The sequence below is a fragment of the Microtus ochrogaster genome, linkage group LG3 (assembly GCF_000317375.1).
Source record: "Microtus ochrogaster isolate Prairie Vole_2 linkage group LG3, MicOch1.0, whole genome shotgun sequence".
NCBI classification, from domain to species: Eukaryota; Metazoa; Chordata; class Mammalia; order Rodentia; family Cricetidae; genus Microtus; species Microtus ochrogaster.
Genome location: NC_022029.1, coordinates 11,579,109 through 11,604,037, shown reverse-complemented (window position 1 = coordinate 11,604,037; position 24,929 = coordinate 11,579,109). Strand labels below are relative to the sequence as shown.

General features: G+C 34.9%; 1 protein-coding gene across 1 annotated transcript in view; it reads left to right on the top strand.

Annotated features, from left to right (window-relative positions):
* Positions 1 to 24,929, top strand: part of Ccser1 (coiled-coil serine rich protein 1) — a 949,444-nt gene that overhangs the window by 430,727 nt on the left and 493,788 nt on the right. The window contains exon 8 of the mRNA XM_013351266.2: positions 7,577 to 7,654. Coding sequence (XP_013206720.2) covers positions 7,577 to 7,654 — 78 coding nt within the window. The remainder of the gene's footprint in view (positions 1 to 7,576; positions 7,655 to 24,929) is intronic.

The window sequence follows — 24,929 nt, the reverse complement described above, 5'->3', positions numbered from 1 at the left end:
ATCAATGCTGGAAAATAAGAAGAACATCTTCTGTAGTTAGGATCTAAAGTAGCTAAAGGTTTGCTCTTCAGGATGGTATTCTTGGAATATAGTAAAATCTTTTGAAAGGTCAGGCCTAGTAAAATGTCCTTATGGGGATGCTCTTAAAAAGGATTCTGTACTTCCAATTTCTTCATTTTTTTTATCTGACCACGAGTTCAGTAATTATTACTCTAGCATAAGCACTCACTATGGTATGTTGACTCAGCATTAGCATAAAGTAACCAACTAGCTAGGCTATAAAATTATTAACTCCTTAAAATATTTTAATTGCATCCCCTTGTGGATAGCACATAAAATATAATATTTCTTTCTTTTTTTTTTTTTTTTTTTTTTTCGAGACAGGGTTTCTCTGTGGCTTTGGAGCCTGTCCTGGAACTAGCTCTGTAGACCAGGCTGGTCTCGAACTCACAGAGATCCACCTGCCTCTGCCTCCCGAGTGCTGGGATTAAAGGCGTGCGCCACCACCGCCCAGCCTATATAATATTTCATAATGAAAATTAATAGATGCTATTTTAGAGCAATATAAGTATCCGAAAATTATGAGTTTGAAGAAAACTTGTTAGGTAATTAATGCAGGCAAATTTGAAACTGTCTCTTGGTAGGCATTTATCATCATCATTGTAATAATTCTCAATCAACATTTAGAATAAAGTCATTATCATGATAATCTTTACACTATTGTACATGAAATTAATAAAATTAGACTGATTCTAAACTAGATATTCTCTCTAAAATTAAGTATCTGCCACAAGGTTTTCTTTTACTGGATCTTTTTTTAAAAGACAAAAAAAAAAAAATCCATGGAGTTGGTGAGGTGGCTTATCAAGTAGAGGCACCTAACACCAAGCCTATTGACCCGAGTTTGATTCCTAGAATCTATTGTACAAAAAAGAGAATGACTCATGATGATTTTTTTCTATCCTCCACATACATTCTATGGTATGCATGCCTAATCCCCTAACTCCTTTCACTACACAATCAAAAAGATAGATAAAGTGACAAAATTTTAAGTGGAAAAAACACTTCCATTCTAGTTGTGAGAGTCAAACGTGTTCCTCTTTATAGAGTGTTAAATGACATTCATAAAGTCATGGAAATTTTGAATCAGAAGATTCATGATCTTTAACTATATGAAGAAGACTAAAAGAGTATTATTTAGGCATGTCTATTTCTTTTAAGATGCCTGGAAATCTCAGTATTTTCGCTGAAGAGAAAGTAGTATTTGTGGGTGACCAAGGAAGAGCCATATCTTTTATGTAGTCTGACACCAGATCCCAAACTTGTCCTGTATAGTGTGGAGGCACTGCCTAGAATTTATATGGGGCCAGTCAAGCACATTCTTACTTATTTTGGGGCAGATGAAATTTGTTTTCCAGTGAAGCACACAGTCGGCAAGATGAGCTGGAGAAGGAGAACTCTCAGAAGCTTATTCCAGTGACCTCAGGAAAAACTGTAAGGGAGCAGCAGAGGTAGAGAGGAGGCAGGAAGTGTGGACATTATTTTAGTAGAAGTGCTAGAGCACACGATAGATTGGTATAGAGTGAAGAAAGTTAAGCAACCAGGGATACGGGGAGGTCTTCATGTGGACCGGATTGGGAACCTTTCACTGCTAGAAAGCCTCAAAGGAGCGAGACTGGTAGGAGATTTTGTTGAGATTACACTGAGATCATGGATGCTCAATGATAGTGAAATGTTCTGCAATTTAGCAGAAAGGATAAACGTTAGTCTAAAAAGTTGGACGGTGTTCAAATTTGTTTTCTGTTGCTGTAATAAACACCATAAACAAACAAACAAACAAAAATAGGAAAGGGGGTTTATTTGACTTTTACTTCCAGGTCACACTAATCTCTGAAAGCAGTCAAGTGAGGGACTAAAGGCAGGAAATGTAGCAGAAAACATGAAGGAGAAAAGAGGAATGCTGCTTACTGGCTTGCTCCCAGACTGACTTCGGACTGCCTTTTCTTATATAGCCCAAGCCCACTTGCCTAGGGATGGAAATACTCTAGTGGTCTGGACCCTCCTACATCAATTAATAATCAAGAAAATGTCTCGTAGACCAGTTCAATTTAGCCATTTCTTTTCTCTATTTTTTTTTTTGAGACAAGGTTTCTTTGTGTAACTTTGGAGCCTGTCCTGGAACTAGCTTTGTAGACCAGGCTGACCTCAGACTCATAGAGATCCGCCAGTCTCTGTCTCCCAAGTGCTGGGATTAAATGGGTGCGCCTCCACCACGAGGCTGGAGCCATTTATTAAAATGTCATTCCTTTTCCATAGATTTGTCAAATTCAGAACCATTATTAGTCATAAGAACTTTTATAGCTTTTATTAAAACAAGTATATGAACAGCAAATGTGATTATCCCTAAAGTTTTTGTCTTGTTGAATCACAGATTATATTTTCATATTGGAAATAAATTTCATTTTTACAGCTCTGTCAACCATAGAACTCATACATGGCTGCTGGGAATTGAACTCAGGTCCTCTTCAAGAGCAGTGCATGCTATTAACCACGGAACTATTCCGCCAGCCCATGAGTATTTTAATTACTAATTGTGAATGGAAATAGTCAATAGACAAATCAAGGAAGTAATGTTAGTGTACAGAATTTAGAAATATATATTTTCCCTTATTAATAGGGAGCTTGTGACCTTGAAATAACATATTAAATTTAATATTTCCAGTGATGTTTATAAATTAAAAATTAATGCTAAAATCATTGGTGGAAAACTGTGTGTTCTTCATTTCTACTGATATTTTTGTTTGCTAATATCATGCTGTACAATTTAATGATATGTGGGATGCACAATAAAGATGTTATGAGACTATTTGGTTATTTTTTTAAACATTTTTTTGAAGATATGTAAGAGAAGGAGTGGTCCTGTAGACACAGGTAGTTGTGAATCCCCTGACCTGGCTTCTGTGAACTAATAAGAGTTCTGTGCCAAAGCAACGGCACTAGCTAATAGTTTAGCCAACTCTCTGAAGCCCTATTTGGTTATCTTTATTCCGACAGTTTATCATAGAAAATATTTCTGAAGATAAAAATATGCATTAAAATGTTCCACATGGTTTGAATATCTTCAAGAGTCAAATACTGTTAATATCAGAAAGATATAGTATTATAATCCATTGCAAATTCACATGTAAGGATAGGAGAATAAATTTAAAATATCAAATGTCTTCAACTAAACCTATTTCTATTTGCTTACAAAATTATTAAACAACAGAATTTTATTTTATATTTCAAATGGCAAATATTCTATGAGGAATCAGAGCATGGATATTGTAGAGGGCATCTCATCTACAAACAATACATTTACATATGTACTTGCCAGTTTCAAAGTAATCACACAAATATTAATGTCAATTGAAAGACATTTCAAAGTTTAGGAAAGAAAGATGGCTACAGAATAATGTGACAGAACTGGACAGCGAACAAATTTTGACACAACTTGAATGTGATAACATGACTTTTATATTCAAAAACTCATTTTACATATCATAATTCCTAATAGTATTTTTAATTTAAAAATCAAGCCATTTCTTAAGGAGAATGTTGTCATTAGCATATCTCTGATAATGAATGGAGTATTTTGTGGTGCTTCACGATTTATTATACTTATTTTATAGGCATTGGCATTGAATCAACACCACACTATAAAATGCTTCACAAAAGTGAAGATAGTTACCAGTGATTGCCCTGCTTTTAGTTCTTGTAAATCTTTAAATTTTTTTAGAAATCAATTTCATAAATTGCTGAATTTGAAGTTTTGAGTTTGAAAGGCAATGATCTCCCTTATTTAAAATAGTAATTTTTTCAAAGTCAGCTGAGGCAGCTCATCAAACCAAAAACAAGATAGCCTGAAACAGATACTCAGATCAGGTTCACTGCTTCTCTTTGATGTATTTGCTCCCCCCTCTCCCTCGGTCCTCTTGAGAACCACGACTCAGTTGTGCCTCTAGTGAACTTGGATATGACCTTGACTTTTACTCACTTTCACCCTGGAATATTTTTTTCATGCACCCCAAGCACTAACTTATTTATATTACTATCTCTATTAAAACTACCAAAAGTTCATCCTTTTCCTGACTGGTGACATATAGGCCAATAGCCTTGTGATGCTCAGCTAAGCAATGTTATTCCTTGCAGTCAGCCACATCGCCACCAGTGTAAGTGATGCATGCCCTCCAGTATGTTGTTTTGTTAAGCAATGTTGCATTGTAGGTTAGGTATATTAAAATTATTTTACTTTAATATTTTCCACTTACAAAGAATTTATTGGGAAATAACTTTCACAATAGAGAAGCATCTTCCTAAAAAAAGTAAAACAACATTACAATAAATAGTAAAAATATAAAAATTTTATTGTATTTTTATTTTCACAAAGCAACCAAGAGGCCATTATTTTTGCATAACTAAATGTACTGCCATTAATGGTAGATGAATTATCGAGATACTGACTCTCACTAAAATTTTATAATTAGTTATATAACTTTAAATATCACTGCTTAACATTGATGTTTAAAAGAATAATAAGCAAGTGCTCAAAATCAGTAATTCCTCTCCTGGTAATATGTAATCTTTTAGATTCTCTACTGCATTAAGATTGGTCTTCATATAATTAATTCATATATGGATGTACTCAAGTTTGCATCTCAAATTTTTCTTACGAGTATATTGAAGGGGAAAAAGGGGTACTTCATGATCTAACTTTAGAACCTCTTGAGGTTGCCAGGGCAGTTGGATCAGTGTGTATAGTTTGTCTACTGAGTTTGATTTATGACACCCACTTGTTTGTTGCTGATTGTTAAGTGAAGGCTGTGCTGACTAAGCAAGCTTCAGTGATCTTGTCTCCCTTATGCTCATCTTTGCAGAATGCCGGACTCTCTGAACATGGTGAACAATGAGGGCTGATGAGAATCCAAGGACAATGGCACTGGGTTTTGATCCTACTTAATGTTCTGGCTTTGTGGGAGCCTAGCCAGTTTGGATGTTCACCTTCCTAGATATGGACGGAGTGGGGAGGACCTTGGACTTTCCACAGGGCAGGGAACCCTGACTGCTCTTTGGACTGGAGAGGGAGGGGGAGAGGAGTAGGGGGAGGGGGAGAATGGTGGGAGGAGGGGGAGGGAAATGGGAGGCTGGGAGGAGGCGGAAACTTGTTTTTTTCCTTTTCTCAATAAAAAAAAAAAAAAGAATATTTGCATTTCCCTGATCGCTAAGGAGGTTGAGCATGACCTTAAGTGTCTTTTGGCCACTTGAACTTTCTCTGCTGAGAATTCTCTATTCATTTCAGTGCCCCATTTTTTAATTGTGTTAATTAGCATTTTAAAGTCTAGTTTCCTGAGTTCTCTATATATTTTGGAGATCAGACCTTTGTCTGTTGTGGGGTTGGTAAAGATCTTCTCCCAGTCCGTAGGTTGCCTTTTTTGTCTTGGTGACAGTGTCCTTTGCTTTACAGAAGCTTCTCAGTTTTAGTAGGTCCCATTTATTCAATGTTGCCCTTAAAGTCTGTGCTGTTGGGGTTACACATAGGAAGCGATCTCCTGTGCCCATCTGTTGTAGGGTACTTCCCACTTTCTCTTCTATTAGGTTCAATGTGTTCTGATATAGTGAGGTCTTTAATCCATTTGGACTTGAGTTTTGTGCATGGTGATAGATATGGGTCTATTTTCATTCTTCTACAGGTTGACATCCAGTTATGCCAGCACCATTTGTTGAAGATGCTTTCTTTCTTCCATTGTATACTTTTGGCTCCTTTATCAAAAAAAAAAAAAAAAAGAATAGTTTGTTATCACCCTGCAATTACTGTTGTACAATGACTACAAAACTATTTATATGTATGTTTTCTCGAATATATGACATAGAGACAAAAACTTTCCTTCATAGTTTTTCAAAGTTGGGATATCTTTACACATAAGAACACTAAGGTTGAAGACAGAGCAAGGTTTAAAATTCCTGTTCTACTTACTGTCTTGTGTGATCTTTAACTCAGTGTCTGTTTTATGTACTTAAGTGACAATAATATTTTAAAATAACCATTTTACATACATAAATTGTGCCTATTACTTGCTTCATTGCCTGACATCTAGCCTGTATCACATTTCATCTGCTATAAGTACTGATAATTATAGTGGTAAAGATTACAGTAGGAAAGAAAATGTAAATGCAGTTAAATGCCTCCATCAGTTCAGAAACTGTATTTTTTCTTATATGCAGTTATTTTTATGATAAAAGTTATCTTTTACTACTATACAACAGTGTCATATGCTAATCTACAATTTAATTGCTAAGAGGTTTAGCTACGAAAAATATTTGTAAACAGTAGCAATAGTACACATTACCTCAAATCAACATATTTTAGTACCTCAAGCATTAGCAAATATAAATCAGGAGACATCTCCTTTATCTCTTCTTGACTCTCTACAAACATGTGCCATGTTTCTATAAATTATGCACACATTTTATTTTTCTTAATTTTAAATAAGAACAATCCAACCTGTGTGTTTTAATTAAGAAATATCAAGTTGTTCATTTCTTGGAAAGGAAACACTAAAGTCAATTACATAATCACGTTTACAATTATTTTATTTGTAAAAGTTGCCTCTAAGAAATTGAATCAATTTAACCTTCCACTGTCTCCCAGAGGGGCTAGGGAAATTGTGTTTGCTTAGGGGATTAGAGAGACAGAAAAAACAAAAACAAAAACCCACAGGTGCCTAAGAACTTATTGCCAGATGCCCCTCTCCTCTGTGTTACTTTGTTCTGATTTCATCTTATGCATAATATAAGGTCACTGACAAGTTGAAATAAGTGTGTTGTGATTTATCTCAAATGGGTTGCTGACCTTGCAATTGCAGAATAGTATTTTGAGAAAGAAAGTAATTTGGAATCATTTGTGCAGGTTTCTGTCCTGTCTGGTTTGGCGCTGCCACTCTGGTCTCATCCCGTGGCGCATCTGTACTTTCTTTCCTGACCTGACTCTACTGGCTTCATTCTTCACTGTTCCTTTCCTGAGTATCTCTATAAACAATTTTTGAACTTCTATCTATTTAGGCCCATCATTGTAGCAATTTCTGACTTCAGGTATTTATGCGTTATTGCCCCCCCTCAAAAGCCCCATGTCATACCCATTTCTACTTTAAGTTGGTCCCCATATAATACATCTTTCCCTTCTTATCTGAGGTGGCAGTACATTCTCTACCCAACCTACAAATGTGTGTCAGTGCTGCAGAATTATAACACACACCTTAGCAGTAGCGTTCAAATGCCTGCAATATGCGGGCTAGCTCTTATCCAAAGCACCTCAGTTAGTCTTAGACTAGATGAAAAGATGGCCCCTGGGGATGGCTGTGACCGAAAACTAAGCTATAAATATTTGCACTCGTTCAAAAACATTATGATAACTGAGGGCACACACACACATACAAAGGGATTCATGAATTAGAGATTAATCAAATTTTAGTAAGCAGGAAGTATTAGCATAGAAGCACATGGCTTACCATTATTGTAATTTTCTTTTTCCACTTTGCAGGAAAAAGTGCAACATTTACAGAAGGCTTTTGCTTCACGAGTAGATAAATCCACGCAGACTGAACTTCTAGGCTGTGATGTAAGTAACTACATAAGACCATTTTTATCTTCTTTACTGGTTTTCAGACTTTCACAGCTTATTTACCTCCACTGTGGTGTCCCGGGTTGACTGCATAGAATTGGGCTCTTCTTTGATCATCACTTGTTCTAAACATTTCCAAACACCTTGAAGACCTGAAAAAGATAATTCCAGGCACCAAGTGGCATACGCAAGTCCTATTAACTTTTTTACAACAACATTTCTAACCTGGTGAATTTTAAGATACATGAAAATGTGCAAAAGAATACTATAATTTATAATATAATATAACTATAATAATAATAATAGGATAATTTGTTTTTAAGAAAATTCTAATTTATTTATTCACAATTTAATAAAGTTATTAGGTTTGCAATAACCTAAGGCCAAACATTTTTACATTCAGGCATGTAAAAATACCTCCAACTTTGTAAACAATTTTACCATAATGTTTTAGCTCTTGGGCTTCAGTGTAGATAATGCAAGTAATTTAATTAAAAGTTAGTGTTTTTTTTTCCTTAATGTAAAATACTTGCTGATAGGTTTGTAAGATGTTTTAAACCCGATATCCCTCCAGAAATCCTATATGATTTTGTAAAGCTGATGTAAATAACAGTTTTTCTTAAGCATAGCTCTAAAATTTGTGTTTTGTTGAATTGCTTCTACTCCCCTCTGCTAAACAGTAAAGGGGAGAACTATTGGGAGAACCTGTTCTTACATTTAGAAATGTTGATGAGTAAGCTTTGTTGACAAAACTGGATACATTCAAACTTTGAGTTCTGTGAACATTTCACTATAATGACAGCATATATTTATATCACATGTTATCTGATAGCATAAATGTAGAAGTCACTCTTGTGTTGCCATGCAAACTGCATTAAATTTATATTGTATATATGTCTCTGTCACAAAATAAACTAGTTTTGACTTCTAGCACCAATTGTTTTCAAAGTTTAGTTTTACTTTAAAGCTACTAAAAGCTATATTTTTCTGGGGAATTTTTCTATAATATATATTTTAATGTTTTCTTCTAGATGTTTAAGTAAGTTACAGGTACTAATATCATTACAACAATGGTTTTTAGATGTTATCTTCATGCTGTTAATCTTTATTTTTGACAGAAACTAGTTTTATAACTTAGGATAGTTTACAAGTAATCCATTGTTTATCTCTTTTGAGTTTTTCCCCCAATATGGCAATTGTAAATACATAATTGTGTATCAGCTCTTAGACATACATTTTAGATAATTATCTGTGTATTTCTAAGTCTGGATGTCAGAGGTGTTTCAAAAGGAATTATAAAAGCAAAATCTCCATCAAACCATATTGCAATATACATCATAGCACATTTACACTACAGGTTAGCTTAGAATCCAACTACTTCAAAGCACTCAGTTCTTAAATGAGTTATCGAAATTCCCGGAAGGTCAAACCATTTTTATCATGAGCTCTGTAGGGCACCTGGATTGTTAGGGAAAGTAATACATTCTTAATATAAAGACAAGAAAGACCCATACACATTTGGGTGTGGTTTGGGAATTAATGTTTGAGTATCTCCATTCTAAGTGACTCAGTAGTGACTCAACACAGACAAATAATACAAGACTTGTATGTACCAGTGTCACGTTTTAGACCCCATGTGGATGCTCGTGAGAACTGGTGTCTGCGGAGTGAATTTGCTTCTCTGGGGATCTTTATATTCTTTCTCACAGAATACACCATAGTACTTGGTTTTATAAATATGCAAACACAAATTTTGAAAATGAGGAAGAAACATGATAGTTCTCTTGACGTTTTCATTGTTCTTAGTTTGTCTTCATGTGATGAAGGCAAAGTTGCCCATTACCTGAGGCCAAGAAAGAATGCTTCCTTGGTAGTGACTTCCAAAGAGCTCCGCCCCACAAAGAGCTCCTCCCACCCCAAGCACTTGTTATAGTCTGGAGAGCTGTTAACACCGGACAGTACTCAGTTCATGCTGATATGCTTAGCCTTTTCATGGCATTTATATATAGCACAATCCGCGCAATCAGTAAATGATGACTAAACGCACATAACTTAGCAAAGTAACTATATTCAACCACATGCACCGGAGAGTGCTTTCTATATGAAGACCTGAGAAAAGGAATATTGTAAATCAATTAAAGGTAAGACAATTAGAATTATGAATTGCTTAATAACAAGGACACATGTGACTTGTCCACACTTCTCCAGGAACATGAATTGTCATCTGTAAACTGTAAATCTTAAATGTAAATAATTTAACTTACATGTGCATATGAATAACCATCTCTATAAAATTTTCTTCATAGTGTCATTATTTTAAGTTAGGATAAACACATTCACACCTACATATGTGTATAAACATCTATTTATAATTTTCTAGAGCTTCTCAGGGAAGAAAAAATATTTTTATCGAAACTTTGTACATCATCTTTTGTTCTTATTATTTCCTACCTGGTTTTTGAATCTGTCAGTATCAACCACATTTGCTCTTTATGGACCAATTGTGATCATGGGTCAGAGGTGTGAATATCAGATTGCAAAATACCAAGTCACCATTAGCATTAAGGACATGGTTTTTGTTACATATCCTGCATAAGAATGGAATCCGTATCAACCCAATACGAAATATACTAATGGAAGCTTACTACCAAGCAATTTAAAGGTTTATTTTCTTAAAAAACAAACTCTGTCATGAAGCAATTTTATAAGGACATCCGAGCCCAAATAATATAAGTTTCACCTACACTTGTGAAACCGGATAGAAGATGTTTGGGTAGAATCATGAAACATCACAATTTCCTATAAGACCTTAACACTGATTGAGATATTTCTGATTATATCACCTGCAGATAAAGGCCTCCATAGAGCACATATACTGTCTGTCAATATTTAAATTTTGAGAGATACTGCAAATAATTATTTATTAAACTATTTGAGAGTGAATAGCTAAATTTAAAAAGGAAGGTATTAATTGTTAGCAGTGAGAAAATTTAGGATTTAATTAATTTAATATTTTAGTGAACAATTTTACTTTCTTGCTCTGTTTTATCAAAGGTTATTATTTCCATTAACATGATCGACTTCCAGTATAAATTTTCATTCAAGTAATACCTTGATTTTACTCAGAATAATCACAAAATTTGTCTTTTAGGATTAGAATTTTGAGTAATGAGATCTACTACTTTGTGTGTGTTTTGAATTTTTTACAGAATATCTTTAATATAATTGAACTTTTAAGATTTTTATCACTTTTTAAAATATAAAATTGCCTGGTATTTCATCAAATATTGAATTGTTATGGTGGGTATATGTATTATTAATGACTTTAACTTTACTATTAAAAGTGGGTTGAAGTTTGATTCACATATATTTTCAACCTAGTCCAGTATATATGTATATTATATCAAGGTTTGATTACTTTGTGTTTTTTCAACTATTTTAACTAAGTTTCTCAAGGAAATATGCTTTATACAAAAAGTTTCTACTCAGGCTAGAAAAGTAGTAAAATATACATTATATATGAAGGTATGGAGAGAATGTCTCAGTACACTTTTCTGTGTATATTGATATATCTCCTGGCTTTACTATATTTCATTTATGTGCTTACCCTGGCGGTTATTGTACAAAGAGCTCGTAAATACATGAGAACTTTCTTCTGTCTTGTTCAGAACGGAGATGAGGATGCTTGTCTTTTACTGCATTTGTTGATTAGCCATTTGTTAGAGTGGGGAGTTTTTGTGCCATGGTATCTCAGTTGAACCTTGTCAACTCAGCATTCTCACTGGTCCCTGACAGCTGTACTGTATTAAATATCCTAGCCACGATGCTGTCATCTTCCAAAGTCAGAACTTCTGATGCGTATGCATATGTCCCAATACTTGCCAGACAAAATAATGTCTTTCTCCAAATGCTCCATCTGTTAATACTCACTTGACTCTGGTATTTTGGTTTATACCTAGAAATTAAATCACCTGTATAAAGAATTTGTAGAGTTTTGTTTGCTTTAGGACAATTACTTTTCATATTATATTAAATGCCTGGAGAAGAGCATTGATTAAAAGTGCTAATAGTAAACTGGTTACTTTCTATGTAGTGTAGATGCTTGGTTTGTCTAGCATGGATGGTCTTATAACACAGCTTTGAAAAGTTGTTGAATTAATATTCAGCAAATATCACTTTTTCCCTGGAACCTTTAACTGAAAAGCGTCAGATAGTCTCTTATTGAGTATGCAGTTGCTTAATCTGTGTAATTAAATTAGGGATAACAAATGAAGAAATGACAAAGACAGCAGAAGGTTCTAAGGGAGAGGTAACACAGGAAGGAGCTACTGATGTGTGAGAGGCTGAGAGTGGGAAAGGCAACTGCAGAGTTCCAGAGGGACACTGAAGCAGAGAAAGCTGAGCTGTGGGCCTTGGAAGTAGAGAGAAAAGCATCTTTGATGGAAATCCTATTATAACATCCTCCCTCAAGACCTTCTGAAAGTCCCAGTCAGTGAGAGAATTGTATTATCTTTGCCACAGTCTTGAGAAAGAATAGTCAGATTAACATAAAATCTACAACACCTAGTATAAAAAAGGTGCTTCTATGCTATTAAGCCAGGTAACAGATTGAGTGTATCAGGAAACCCACAGTTGAGAATCAAAGCCTATACGTGGGAACAGAGGACCAAGGCGTCCTTTGTCTTGTCATCTGGGGAGCAGAGACTCAGGCCTATGTGTACCATCTACCTGAGGGAACAGCAGACTCAGGCCTTCTTTGCATATCCACCTGAAGGAACAATGACTTAGTAACCCCCTTACATAGCCTCTAGGTATGAAAAATAAAAGAAAAGCTAAACTCAGAGTTCCTGATAATTACATGGTTTCTCTCTTCATTCTCTTCTCTCCTCTCCTCTCCTCTTTCTTCTCTCCTCTGTCCTCCCGTGCCATCCCTCCCTTCCTTTCCTCCCCTCCCCTCCCCTTCCCTTCTCCTCTGCTCTCCTTTTATCTCTCGGGAAGAACTGATATAAGCACATTTGCCCCTTATACCTCTGTGTGATTGTTCCAGGAGTCACATTACACCCATCTTCACGTACTCAAGTTCTCATAGGATGGGTCCAGTAGTTGCACATCCTACTATACGTATGGGTTACATGCATCTCCAGGTTATATGCAATATCTTATGCAATATAAATAATCTATAAATACTTGATTTCTTATTTGGAGGTTGATACTTCTCAGCCACTTACTTTACCCTCTCAGGTCAGAGGGTCTTCATGCTTATCTTACTTTTGCCAGTGAGAAAACAGAAATGGATTTTTTAGAGACAAAGACGTTGACATTTGTAGATTGAAAGTGTTTTATAAAAAAGATATAAAGTGATTTTACAGTGTAGTCATAGAGAATTAAGGGGAAAAGTTTTATAAGTGTATTTATACAGAACTGGCACAGGAGCAGGAATTTTTAGACTGTTCCATTAGAAACTTTCTTAAAAGCAAGCCACATATATCATTAACCTTATGCACTGTAAAGTAAGAATGCAAGGAAATTATACTCTTAGTGATGCTGAGTTAAGATGGTAATTACAATTGTAAATTTATGAGACTGAATTAGTATATAGAAAATTTGTTCTAAAAGAGTATAATTTACAGCTCAGAATACTTAGAGTCAGTTCTATAAATATCAGAATTATTTCAGATTTATTATTATTTTATGAATTTTATGTTTATAAATGGATTTATGAATTTGGACTTAATCCACCAAATCGATGTTATAGTCCAACATAGAATTATTTTCTGGAAGAAAAATAGTATAAAAGGGTTAGCATTTTCTTCAATTTTTAGGTAAAACCTGAAACTGGATTAGAAGCTTGAAATCTCATGATTTCCAACTTTTTGGTTTTGGAATCTAGGTTGCAAAACTGCAACTGAGAACTTTTTCCCACTGTTTTTAGCCAAGGTCTTTTTAGCCTAAGCTGGCCTGGGACTTACTATATGATTAGGATGACCTACAACTCACAACATTTCTTCTTCCTCAGTAACAGGCCTGGGCTACTACATCAGGTCTGAAAGACTCCTTCTTAGTTAAAAGGGGTTGGCAAGCATATTACTCATGATTGTGACTTATGAAATGTAAAACTAAATGAATTCATGTAAATTGCAAAGTGTACAAGTATCAGTGAATGTGAGAGTGCATACTAGATTTTGCATCTTTGAACACTCTTATTGCCACCTTGTTTTTTTTCCACTAAACAAACTAATCACATCCATTTAACATACATATCATATACTCTTAAACTTTGATATTTTAAATATAATAATTACTGTTTGCAACAATAGTAAAATATGACTTTCTTAATAATTTTATTAACTCATTATCATTTAATCCTATGAAGATTTTAGTCATTTTTATGTATCTTTAAAACATAGCCTTGTAACATGCACTCCCCCTGCTGAAGAGATTACTGAGAATATAGTAAAGTGGTGTGGTCCAACACCATCAATGCTATCTATAAAATCTACCAAGACATATGTTTCCATATATACCAAACAACATGCTCCTAAGATATTCCCCCATCAGCATTTCTCGTTATCGATAATGATAGAAAATAACACAAATATTCATCAATAGAGACCAGTCTATTATCAAACAGGTGGTCATCCAAGAATAAAGATGTAATGTCAATATTTTCATATAGAGCTATCTTTAGACTATCAATAAATTGATGAAATTATGAGTCTATAATGTGTTACCTCATTGTATAATATCCAATTTATGTACCCTACCTCAAAAAGGGAGATAATGGAATGCTTATGTGAGAAAGTAAGCAATGTAGTACTATAGAATACCATAAATGAGATCCAAGAATCTTTCTTTGAGACTGCATAGAAATAACGCTTATCATGGAAAACAGGAAAGGGAGAGGTAAAAATCAAGTGACACCCCTAAGCTTCACAGGCCATCAAACAGTACTATATACACCTGGAAAAGTGAATTTTTAAATGTGTTTTTATTAAAAAAAAATTCTCTGGTTTTGATCTTTAGTGAGATTTCTTTTAAGGACAAAGAGAATTAACTACTCTATACTTCACGCAGTAGTACATCTCTGTATAGCCTCAGAGGACTAATTTGAAAGCTTCCAAGTTTTCCAGCCTCATTTACAGTAGCCACTTATCAGCCAACATATCCAAGTAATGAGCAATATTCTGTGAGACTATAGACATGTTTCTCTTGAAAATTATATTTATATATAATATGGGCACACTACATACACACAAAAACACACTGTGCACATATACAAACACACACACACACACACACACACACATGTCTCAGTAAACTTTGCAGCGTGAAATCAGAACTTCTCAAACCTAATGACTGCTCAGATTTTCCACTCCCTTATTATGTGATTTTTTTTTTTTATAGTACCAACTGTTCTCATAGAGAACTCTTCCACAGGCTCTGCTCTATCAAGACATGCTGTCCTGTGCCTTAGTTATTGAGAACCTTTCTTAAAGGATTTCTTGATGTGGATTCAATTGAGAAGGTTTCTCTTCATGTGGGATTTCTTAAGAATTTGCCAGTACTGTTTGAGATACTTCTTAGTTGCTATTCTGATGTGTTGCTATATCTTATATACTAACATGTAGCGCACACATGCACATACACACATCCTTTATATTGGTACATAACACAGTCTTCTAGTATTGATTCTGTAGTTCTCTAGATCTCTTAACAACAATTTTACTGTCCTTCGGAATAAGTGATATTACACTTCTTTCATAGATATTTACTAAATGGATATCCTTGTTTTAATATGTGTAAAATAACCTGAAATGCTTTAATTTCCTATCATGTGAGGTTTTGACAGAAATGACAGACTGAAAGTTAGAGTAATAGTAGTTGCAGGCTATATAAATCATCCTGAATCTTTGTGTGTAGGTCAAGATAGCTGTGGTATACACAGTCTTCAAGAGAACCTCGTGCTATTTACCTATTACCTAATTATCTGGCTGTTTTTCAGTGGAAGACTATATAAAGAGTTGGAGAAAATGATATTTTCTACTTGTTTTAAGAAAGGAAAAATTTATGTCAACTTTTCATTCTTTCATTTTACATTACTAAAATAAACTTTCTTTGTAAATGCTAATAACAAATTTTGACATAAAATCACCAAGAGATGAGCTTCTTGTCAATCTGTATTTTTACTTGTGTTTAAACATTTAATATCTTCATTTAAAATTTCATTTCATTTTGTTATTTGCCATTCATTTCTTTTTATTTTCTTCTTTTTAAGGCCCTGTGGAATCCTACATGCACTGGAGGTTTATTTAAACCAGTACATATTTCAAGCTAAATTAAATAATCATTTGACCAGGAATAATTCTTCAGTGATATTTGACATGTTAAATATTGAGTAAAATAATTTTTTCTATGATTCCTTCTGTTAACTATCTTGCAAAATATGTAATACAGAGATTGTTTCATTCTGAAGACTGTATAATTTTACGTTTATAAACAGTTTCCACAGAAAATTGATGAAGACTCAATGGGCATGTGTTTGCTTTTATTTACTGTGTGTATTTTTATAAAAACATACATTTACTTAAAGATGACCTGTATATGCAAATATACTACTAAAATGTAATATTCCACTTGGCAGTCAATATTGTTTGATCATCCTCCTTATCCATGTCTTTTGTTTCTTTGGTTATAAACTTTGTGTTTTTTTATGTCACATTCTGTGTGCATTAGATAGACTGGAAATGAAGTCATACTTACCTCATCTTATCAGGCCAGTTCGCAACGATGAATTGGATTATTTGTGACCTCTTATCATCACGTGGTAAAACCAGGATGTCTTTAAATGAAACAAATCCATGCTGCCTTTATCTAACCACAGAATGTAATACAGACAGAGGAAAAATATGTCCTTTAAAAGCAGAAAAACAGACTTATCTCACAGTGCTAGAAATTTATTGAATGTATGTGGTATAAGAAGAAGCCTTACCTTGAACTCAAATTCTGTAGGTCCTTTTTTATTACCTTTCTATGATAGCCCACTATATCAAACAGCATAGTAGCGAGAAGACTCTCTTGAGTGGTATAATTTATTGCAAGGATGTTCAGTATTGTGGGCAGGATGTTGGTGAGAAGGGCCCCAGGACTCAGGAGAAAAGAGCAGATCTTGGTGAGCCCCTCCCTTTGTAAAGACATAATTACATAATTATAATGATCAGTAGTAATGTATAGAACTATGTTATAAATTTATTAAATTATTTGGAACTTTATATAACATAAAATATAAACGACCAAATGCTGGGTGTAAATTATGGTGTTAAATAAACTATAAATATATTTATTTACACAAAACATTGTATGTGCCCTTATTGACTTTATTCCTTTAGGTATTCTTCTAGGATCCAACATACAAAAACACTTTGTTTTTTCCCAAATGGTCTAGTTCATTCTTTTCTATGTTTCTATTCTTTTACAATTTATTTTATTTTATTATTTTCAAAAGAAAACAAACTATCTTTTTCCATTTTACATACCAATCCCAGTTCCCACTCTCTCCCCTCCTCCCATTCTGTCCACATTCCCTCTCACCCACCCTACATCCACAACTCAGAGAAGGTAAGGCGCATTGCTTTGGGGAAGGTACGAGGCCCTCCCTACTATATTTAGGCTGAGCAAGGTATCCATCCAAAGAGAATAGCTTCCCCAAAAGCCAGTACAAGCAATAAGGAAAATTGCTATGCCACTGCCAGTGGCCCTAAAGTCTGCCCCAGCCACACATCTGTCACTCACATTCCTAGGGTCTAGTTTGGTCCTTTGCTGGTTCCTTAAGTGTCCAGTTGCAGTTGATGAGCTCCCATTAGCTCAGGTAAACTGTTTCAGTCTGGGTATCCCCATCATGGTCTTGACCTCCTTGCTCATGTTCTCATTCCTCCCATGCTTCAACTGGACTTTGGGAACTCAGCCCAGTGTTCCACTGCAGGTCTCTGCCTCTGTTTCCGTTGCTCGATGGAGGATCTATGGTGACATTTAGGATATTCATCAATCTAAACCTCAGGACAAGGTCAGTTTGGGTACCCTCTCCACTATTGCTTAGAGTCTTAGCTGGGGTCATCCTTTAGGATTCCTGGGAATTACTCTAGTGTCAGGTTTCTTGCTAGCCCCATAATGGTTCCCTCAATCAAAATATCTCTTTCCTTGCTCTCATTTCTGTCCTTACTCCATCTCAACTATCCAGTTTCCTCATGTTTTTCTCCCTCTCCCCTTCTTCCCTTCTCTTCTCCTCCCACTCTCCCTTCTTTCCACACCCCCATGCTAACAATTTTATCAGGTGATCTTGTCGATTTCCCCTTTATAGATGAATCTATGTATGTTTTTCTTAGGGTTTACCTTGTTATGTAGCTTCTCTAGGACCATGCTTTACAGCTAGTACCCACCTATGAGTGAATGCATACCATGTTCATCTTTCTGGGTCTGCTTTCCTCATGCAGGATGTTTTTTTCTAGTTCCATCCATTTTCATGCAAATTTCATGATGTCATTGTTTTTCACTGCTAAGTAATAGTCCATTGTGTATGTGTCACATTTTCTTTATCCATTCTTCAAAAGAGGGACATTTAGGTTGTTTCCAGGTTCTGTCTACAAATAATGCTTCTATGAACATAGTTGAACAAATGTCCTTGTAATATGATTGAGCATCTTTTGGGTATATGCCCAAGAGTGATATTGCTGGGTCCTGAAGTAAGTTGATTCCCAATTTTCTAAGAAATCTCCATACTGATGTTATACAAGTTTGCATTCCCACCAGCAGTAGAGGAGTGTTCCCCTTACTCTACATCTTCTCTAGCATGAGCTATTATTATTGGTGTTTTGATATTAGCCATTCTGACTGGTGTAAGATGGTATCTCAGAGTCGTTTTGATTTGCATTTCCCTGATGGCTATGGATGTTGAACATTTTGGGGTGGATGGTGTTGAGACAGGGTTTCTCTGTAGCTTTGGAGTCTGTCCTAGAGCTATCTCTTGTAGAACTTGTAAACCAGGCTGGTCTCAAACTCACAGAAATCCACCTGCCTCTGCCTCCAGAGTACTGGGATTAAAAGCATATGCCACCACCACCCGACTTCTCTTCTATTCTTTTAGATTTCTTACATTTGAAATCTTTATATACAGATAGAGCAAAACTTCATCTGCTTTCATAAAGCATTCCCTCCATAATTTTTTTCATCCTCCTGAATGATCAGTACATTTGAAAGAGGAATCCAATAAAAAAACAACTTGAAGAGACAGAAAAGACAAAATCTAGGGTTAATTTTTAGAATCAGTGAATAATGAAAAGTGCTTTTGATTTTTTCAAAAGCCACGAAGCACCCATTAGCTGAAATGCAGATAAAACAAACCACTTTCTTCAAAGGTACAACTTCAGGATGTCCCTTTAATAACAGCAAACTGTTTACATTGTGACCTTAATAACCTTCCTACATCTCTCTGCTCCTCTCCTCTCCATATTTTCTTCCATTACTGAATATAAAACAGCATGGTCACAGATCAATACTTTCAATTTTTAGAAGTATTTTCAGATTTTTTATGTGCTTACTGTAAAGTGTGTATACTTTTTGTCCATCTTCATTTAGCTGGAACACTGTCGTTCTGCACGTCTTACTCAGTTACATAAAACATGTATAAAATACCTATGGGAGTGTTATGTTATTTCAATAAAAATGTGTATATGCACTATAAAATTAATCATCTGCATCTTAGTGTGCACATACTAAGGTAGACAATTATTTTCAAAACCGAACAATAGGTAATGGTATGTGTCAGTGCTGCAGTCAGTATATCACTACTATTTATTGATTAGTTAAAACATGACTAAGGATTTACTTACATAATAAATACAATATATAATCCTTTTCATTTACCCTAGAACCAGGAGAAAAGTATAGTTTAACAAATATGATTTTTACATTGTGCTTATTTTTCCTTATAGGTTTCCATAAATAAGGTTGTATCCAATTTTAATTTTCCATGTAGAGACTTTTCAAAAAAAGCTAGGTCTGACTTGTTCTGTTCATTCAGTTATTGTCATCACACTGTCTTATATTGCCACTTTACAAAATGGAACAGCTAGTCCTCTTGGATATTAGCAGACATATATCAAAGCATCATGTGATACACCTTTGCTGTGTACAGTGAAAAAACTTTTGATGGTAAGTGACTTGAAAAGTAAATTTGTTTTATTTTTTTTCTGATGGGAATGCCTTATATTGTGTATTTGTTTTGAAAGGGAGTTTCAGTGTGTTGGACTGATTGTCCTGAAATTCACTTCATGTCCAAAACACAGTCCTCTTGTCTTGGAGAAAGTGCTATATAAAGCAATGAGAACCTAAACTGTCTTAAAAAAAAATAACCTTTTAAAAAAAGTTTTTCCTGTGTAGGTAAATGTTAGACAATAAGGCAAAGGCATGCTTTCTTTTTCAGATACAGCTTGCTCAATTTCATTCGGAAATAATTGCTTTACTTGAAAATGTTTTCTAAATTTTACCTAAAACGTAAAAAATGATACAAAAAGGAATAATCAAGGTAAATGTGTGTGTGTGTGTTTGTGTGTATTGAACAATCAAGGTAAAAGTGTATTTACCTTGTATATATGTACCTTTACTGTGTATGTATGCATTAAAATGGATTAAAAATCTTCCTTGAAAGTTTGCAAGACAAACAACTAGTATTGTGCATTTAACCAATAAATTGTAAACTTCTTTTTACTTGACAAAATGCAAATTTAAAGATAATGAAATAGAAAAAGAGAAGCCTGTATATAAGGATATTTGCAAACAGTGACTCATCAGTTAAGAACACTTGCTACCCTTTCCGAGCTCTCAAGTTCAGCATGCACAATGCATCGCACAACCATAACTCCTATTCTAAGAGATGTGCCGCCTGCTTCTTACTTCCTCTGGCATCAGACACACACATTTATACAAGTAAAATATATACTTGCACATAAATACAAGTAAAATATATACACGAAAAAATGTTTAAAAACTTTAAAAATGCATTGTTATGACATTAGATTAGAAATTTAAGTAACTAATTTTTGGTATATGGGCACTATAAATTTATTTAGATAAAACAAATATTGTTCAGAAGAAAGACACGACATCTAGTGTCTCTATGTTAATTAAATCATTTTACTCAATGATTATATTTGTAATAAAATATGCTATTTTGTGAGACAGAATATGATGTGATATGTGTATATTTCATATATACTGACACATTAGTGGTATATGCAGCAAATTAGTGTTTCTTGTACACATAATGCTAAGATACCAAGTTTTTGTTTCTGATGTCTTATGTCCTTGTGGACTAGAATTTTAAGAGGATCTTTTATCTTTTTACTTTTATTAAATTATTAGAGTTATAGAAAGATCCTTTTAACAAAGACTTTGAACACAATAAAGTACTTTATAAGCAAGAAACAAGAGCTTTATGTGCTGCCTATGTATGTTAGTGCTACAAGTTAAGACTGTATTTTATCATTATATGTTAACTTTTTATGACTCTTCACATGTTAGCTCTAGAGTAGCAAATTTTTACCAAAATATTTTTATTTTCTAATAGAAAAAAATGTCACTTGTTTGTTTACTTTTGTTGTTGTCATGGCTTTTAGTTACCATTGTTTATTTTTTATTAATATACATCTGCTCTGCTTTTGTTGGTCCCAGTGATATCTCCAGTCTATGTCACTGATTTTATTTTCTTCTATGTATCTTGATGGTTCAGTAAAAGCTTTCATCTTGCTCATTTTCTTGAAAACTTATGTTGGATTATCTATCATTAGTCCATTTAAATAAAAGACATGATATCCTAATACTGTCAAAACCTTAAAATATATTTTAAACAGGCCAGTAACATTTGCCATTGTAAAAGCTAAAATTCCATCAGATAATGTTGAAAACCTGTCATTAATTGCTGTACTTTGCTCTAAACTAGCAATCTGTGGTCCCCAACACTGAATTTGGCAAATAATTTGGTTTACATATTTTTTATTCTGTAAAATCACAACTCTGGGAGCACCTAAGTCTATGTTTCTAGAACATGACCACACATATGTATCTTCAGAATAAACTCTGCTTATTTTCTTTTGAAGTAAAAACTTTATTTTTGTGTTGAGACACTCATAGTCAAGAAAGGACACTATTTCCTGACTTCCTGGAAGACCAGTGGCACATGAATGAGAATTTACTTCTGAAGTAGAAAAATGGTGGCTGTTCAAGAGTAAACTTATTGTGCCTCCTACTCACTGAGATTTGGTGTCTCTTTAGGTCTCCAATAAAATGAAAGAGACTCAGGGTGGAGAAAGTATTCGTTCATCTCTACAGAGAATATGAGCTTCTCTACTCCCTGTTATATAAAGGTCTAGAAGACAGAATAGGTGTTTTACATCTATTCTGCTTTTTCATGGAAATTTTATCATAAGAAAGATGGCAAGTTGTCTGTCCAGGAACAAAAGATGGGGTAAAAGTGAAAGAACATTAGCTTCCTTGGGAAAGGGTGTGTTGATCTTCTTTCCCTCCTGGTTCATGTTTCCCAAAAGGTTCATAGTATAAAAATAGCTTTTGCGGCTGGGCAGTGGTGGCACATGCCTTTAATCCCAGCACTCAGGAATTAGAGGCAGGCAGATTTCTGTGATTTTGAGGCCAGACTGGTCTAAAAGATCTAGTTCCAGGACAGGCACTAAAGCTACACAGAGAAACCCTGTTTCAAAGAAAAAAAAAGTTTTTGTATTTAAGTTGCATGCCCCTTAAGTGTTTATAAAGCACTATGATTTATGTTTGATAAAGTCTCTATTATCCAGTTTTAGGAACATGAACTCAACTTAAAGACAGGTTTTTCAAAATTACTAACTGATCTCCAGACAACAGATGATGCATGTCAATCATTCATGGGCATAAAAACACATAATCCATGATGTTATTTTTCTTACAGTTTGAAATCGGAATGAAAGCATCAAAAAGAAAATATTGGTTTTTATGAATAACCATATAATCTATAATATAAATTGCAAATATGTGTTGGGTTGCAATGGAAAAAATGTTCACTACCTTACACAAAAAATCAGATACATAAGAATTAGCCATCTTAGCCAATAACAGTTTCTTTGACTAAGGTATCCATTTCTTCTGTTTTGTCTTTAATACTTGAGGTTCTTTCCTCCATCTCTTATATGATCTTGGTGAGGCTTCCTGTTTGAGTTGCTAAATTTTTCATTTCCAGATTTTTCTCAGTTTGGGTATTCTTCATTGATTTTTTTCCTGCAGACTTTTGGGTCTTGAATAGTTTTATTCATTTCCTTATATTGTTTGTATTTTTATAGATTTTGTTAGGGATTTACTCATTTCCTTTTTAAGGACCTCTACTATCTTCCATACAGGCTGCTTTAGGCTCTTTGCATTGTGTTTTATCTGTGTTGTTATAGTCAGGACTTATTATAGTAGGGTTGCTAGGCTCTCATAGAGATGTGTAATCCTGGCTCTTTTTGATAGTACTTTTACACTGGTGTCTAAGTATCTGGGGTGTGAAACTCTGTAATTATAGGTCAGATCTGGTCTTACGAATAGGTGGTTTGTCCCTTGAATTCTATTGCTATCTCCAGTTGTTAGGAAAGTATGGTGGCTGTGTATTGCCTGGTAGAAAGTTCTTCTGAGATCCTTAGTGGTATGGCCACTTGAGGTTCTATACAAAATGTGCTTCTAAATACTAGGATTGGAAACTTAGTGATGGCGACAGGCAGGGAGAGTGAGTGTCTAAAGTAGGGAAGAAAGAGGGCTGTTCTAGGATTTGGGACAGGTAGTAACCAGGAACCATAGTAGGTAGTCTGCTACAGAGCTGCAGATGAAACTGGGAGATTGACTGAATATAGATGAGAGCAGGGAAAGAGAAGAGCTGAAGCTTGCCTAAGTGCTTTGCTGACCTCTTGTCTTCTCTGGCGGGTTTGACCTTTGGGTTCCCAGACAATGTCTGATGGAGTTGGGCACTGGAACAAAGGAATGAGTGGGGAGGAAGGTTGGGGGAGAAGATATGCATTATCCACGGGAAATGAGGTCAGAGAGGGAAGGGATGCCATAGAGGGTGGTCTGCTCCAGAGTGGAGGGTGAGCCTGGAGGACTGGATTAAGAGAGAGGACCAAGTAGACATCTGCATGTTGTCTTAACTATTTTCCTTGCCTGAGTGTCCTGTTGAGTTCCCAGGGCATGTCTTCTGGTGTTTGGGACTGGGATAAAGCAATGAGTAGGGAGGCTGTACATTTTTAGGGGAAGATCTTTCATGATCCATTTTAAAGGACTGCAGGGAGGGAGATGAGGTTGAAGCAAGTGGTCTGACATAGAACTGGGCGTGAGACTAGAGAATTTGATTTGAAGGAAAGGAGGGATACGTGAAGATCTGTAGTTGATCTACCTGTTTCTCTGGCTTAAGTTGCCTAGAATGTTCCCTTGGAATGTCTGCTTGTGTTAGAGGCTGGGATAGCAGAAGCGAGGAGAAGGTTTGGAGGAGAAGGTCTGAGTGATCAGTTGGATGTTCAGACTGAGCAGAAGGGAAGGCTGCACCAGGTGGTCTGTTCCAGAACGGGAGATGAGGCTGGAGATTGGATTTAGAATAGACAAAGGAGAGGTAAAGATCCACATTAGGCTCCCTGTTTCCTTGGCTGGAATTTTATTGTAACTTTTTAAATACAGTTGATCATACTCGACAATATCTATCTCAAAATCATTATTGTACTTGTGTGAGTAATTTATTTTGACACTCTTGTTCCAGCAACACATTTAGCCATTTACCTTCCTACAACTTTATCATTAAACACATTTTTCTTATGTAAATATCTCTGTCTCTAGAGATTTAAGTGACAAGCAAAATATCTTAAATGTGTGAACAAAAATGATTTTCTTCTTCCTAAATAACATGCTTTGTTTGGTACAGAAATAGGTAATTTGCATCAACTAAGATACGTAGATATAATGCATTCTTTCTCCTGACTAATACGCTTTAAATTCTTCCCGTTATCTCCTAACTCAGGTATTACATTTCCATCTTCACGATGTAAGCATTAAACCTCCTTCAGTCTCCTATTACACAATGTACATGTTTACTTAATGAGAAAGTCATCTATTGAATTTTAACTCTTTTTTTTTCTAGAATATTATTTCTTTTTTTTTATTAAGAAAGAAAAAAAAAATTTTCCGCCTCCTCCCAGCCTCCCACTCCTCCCACTCTCCC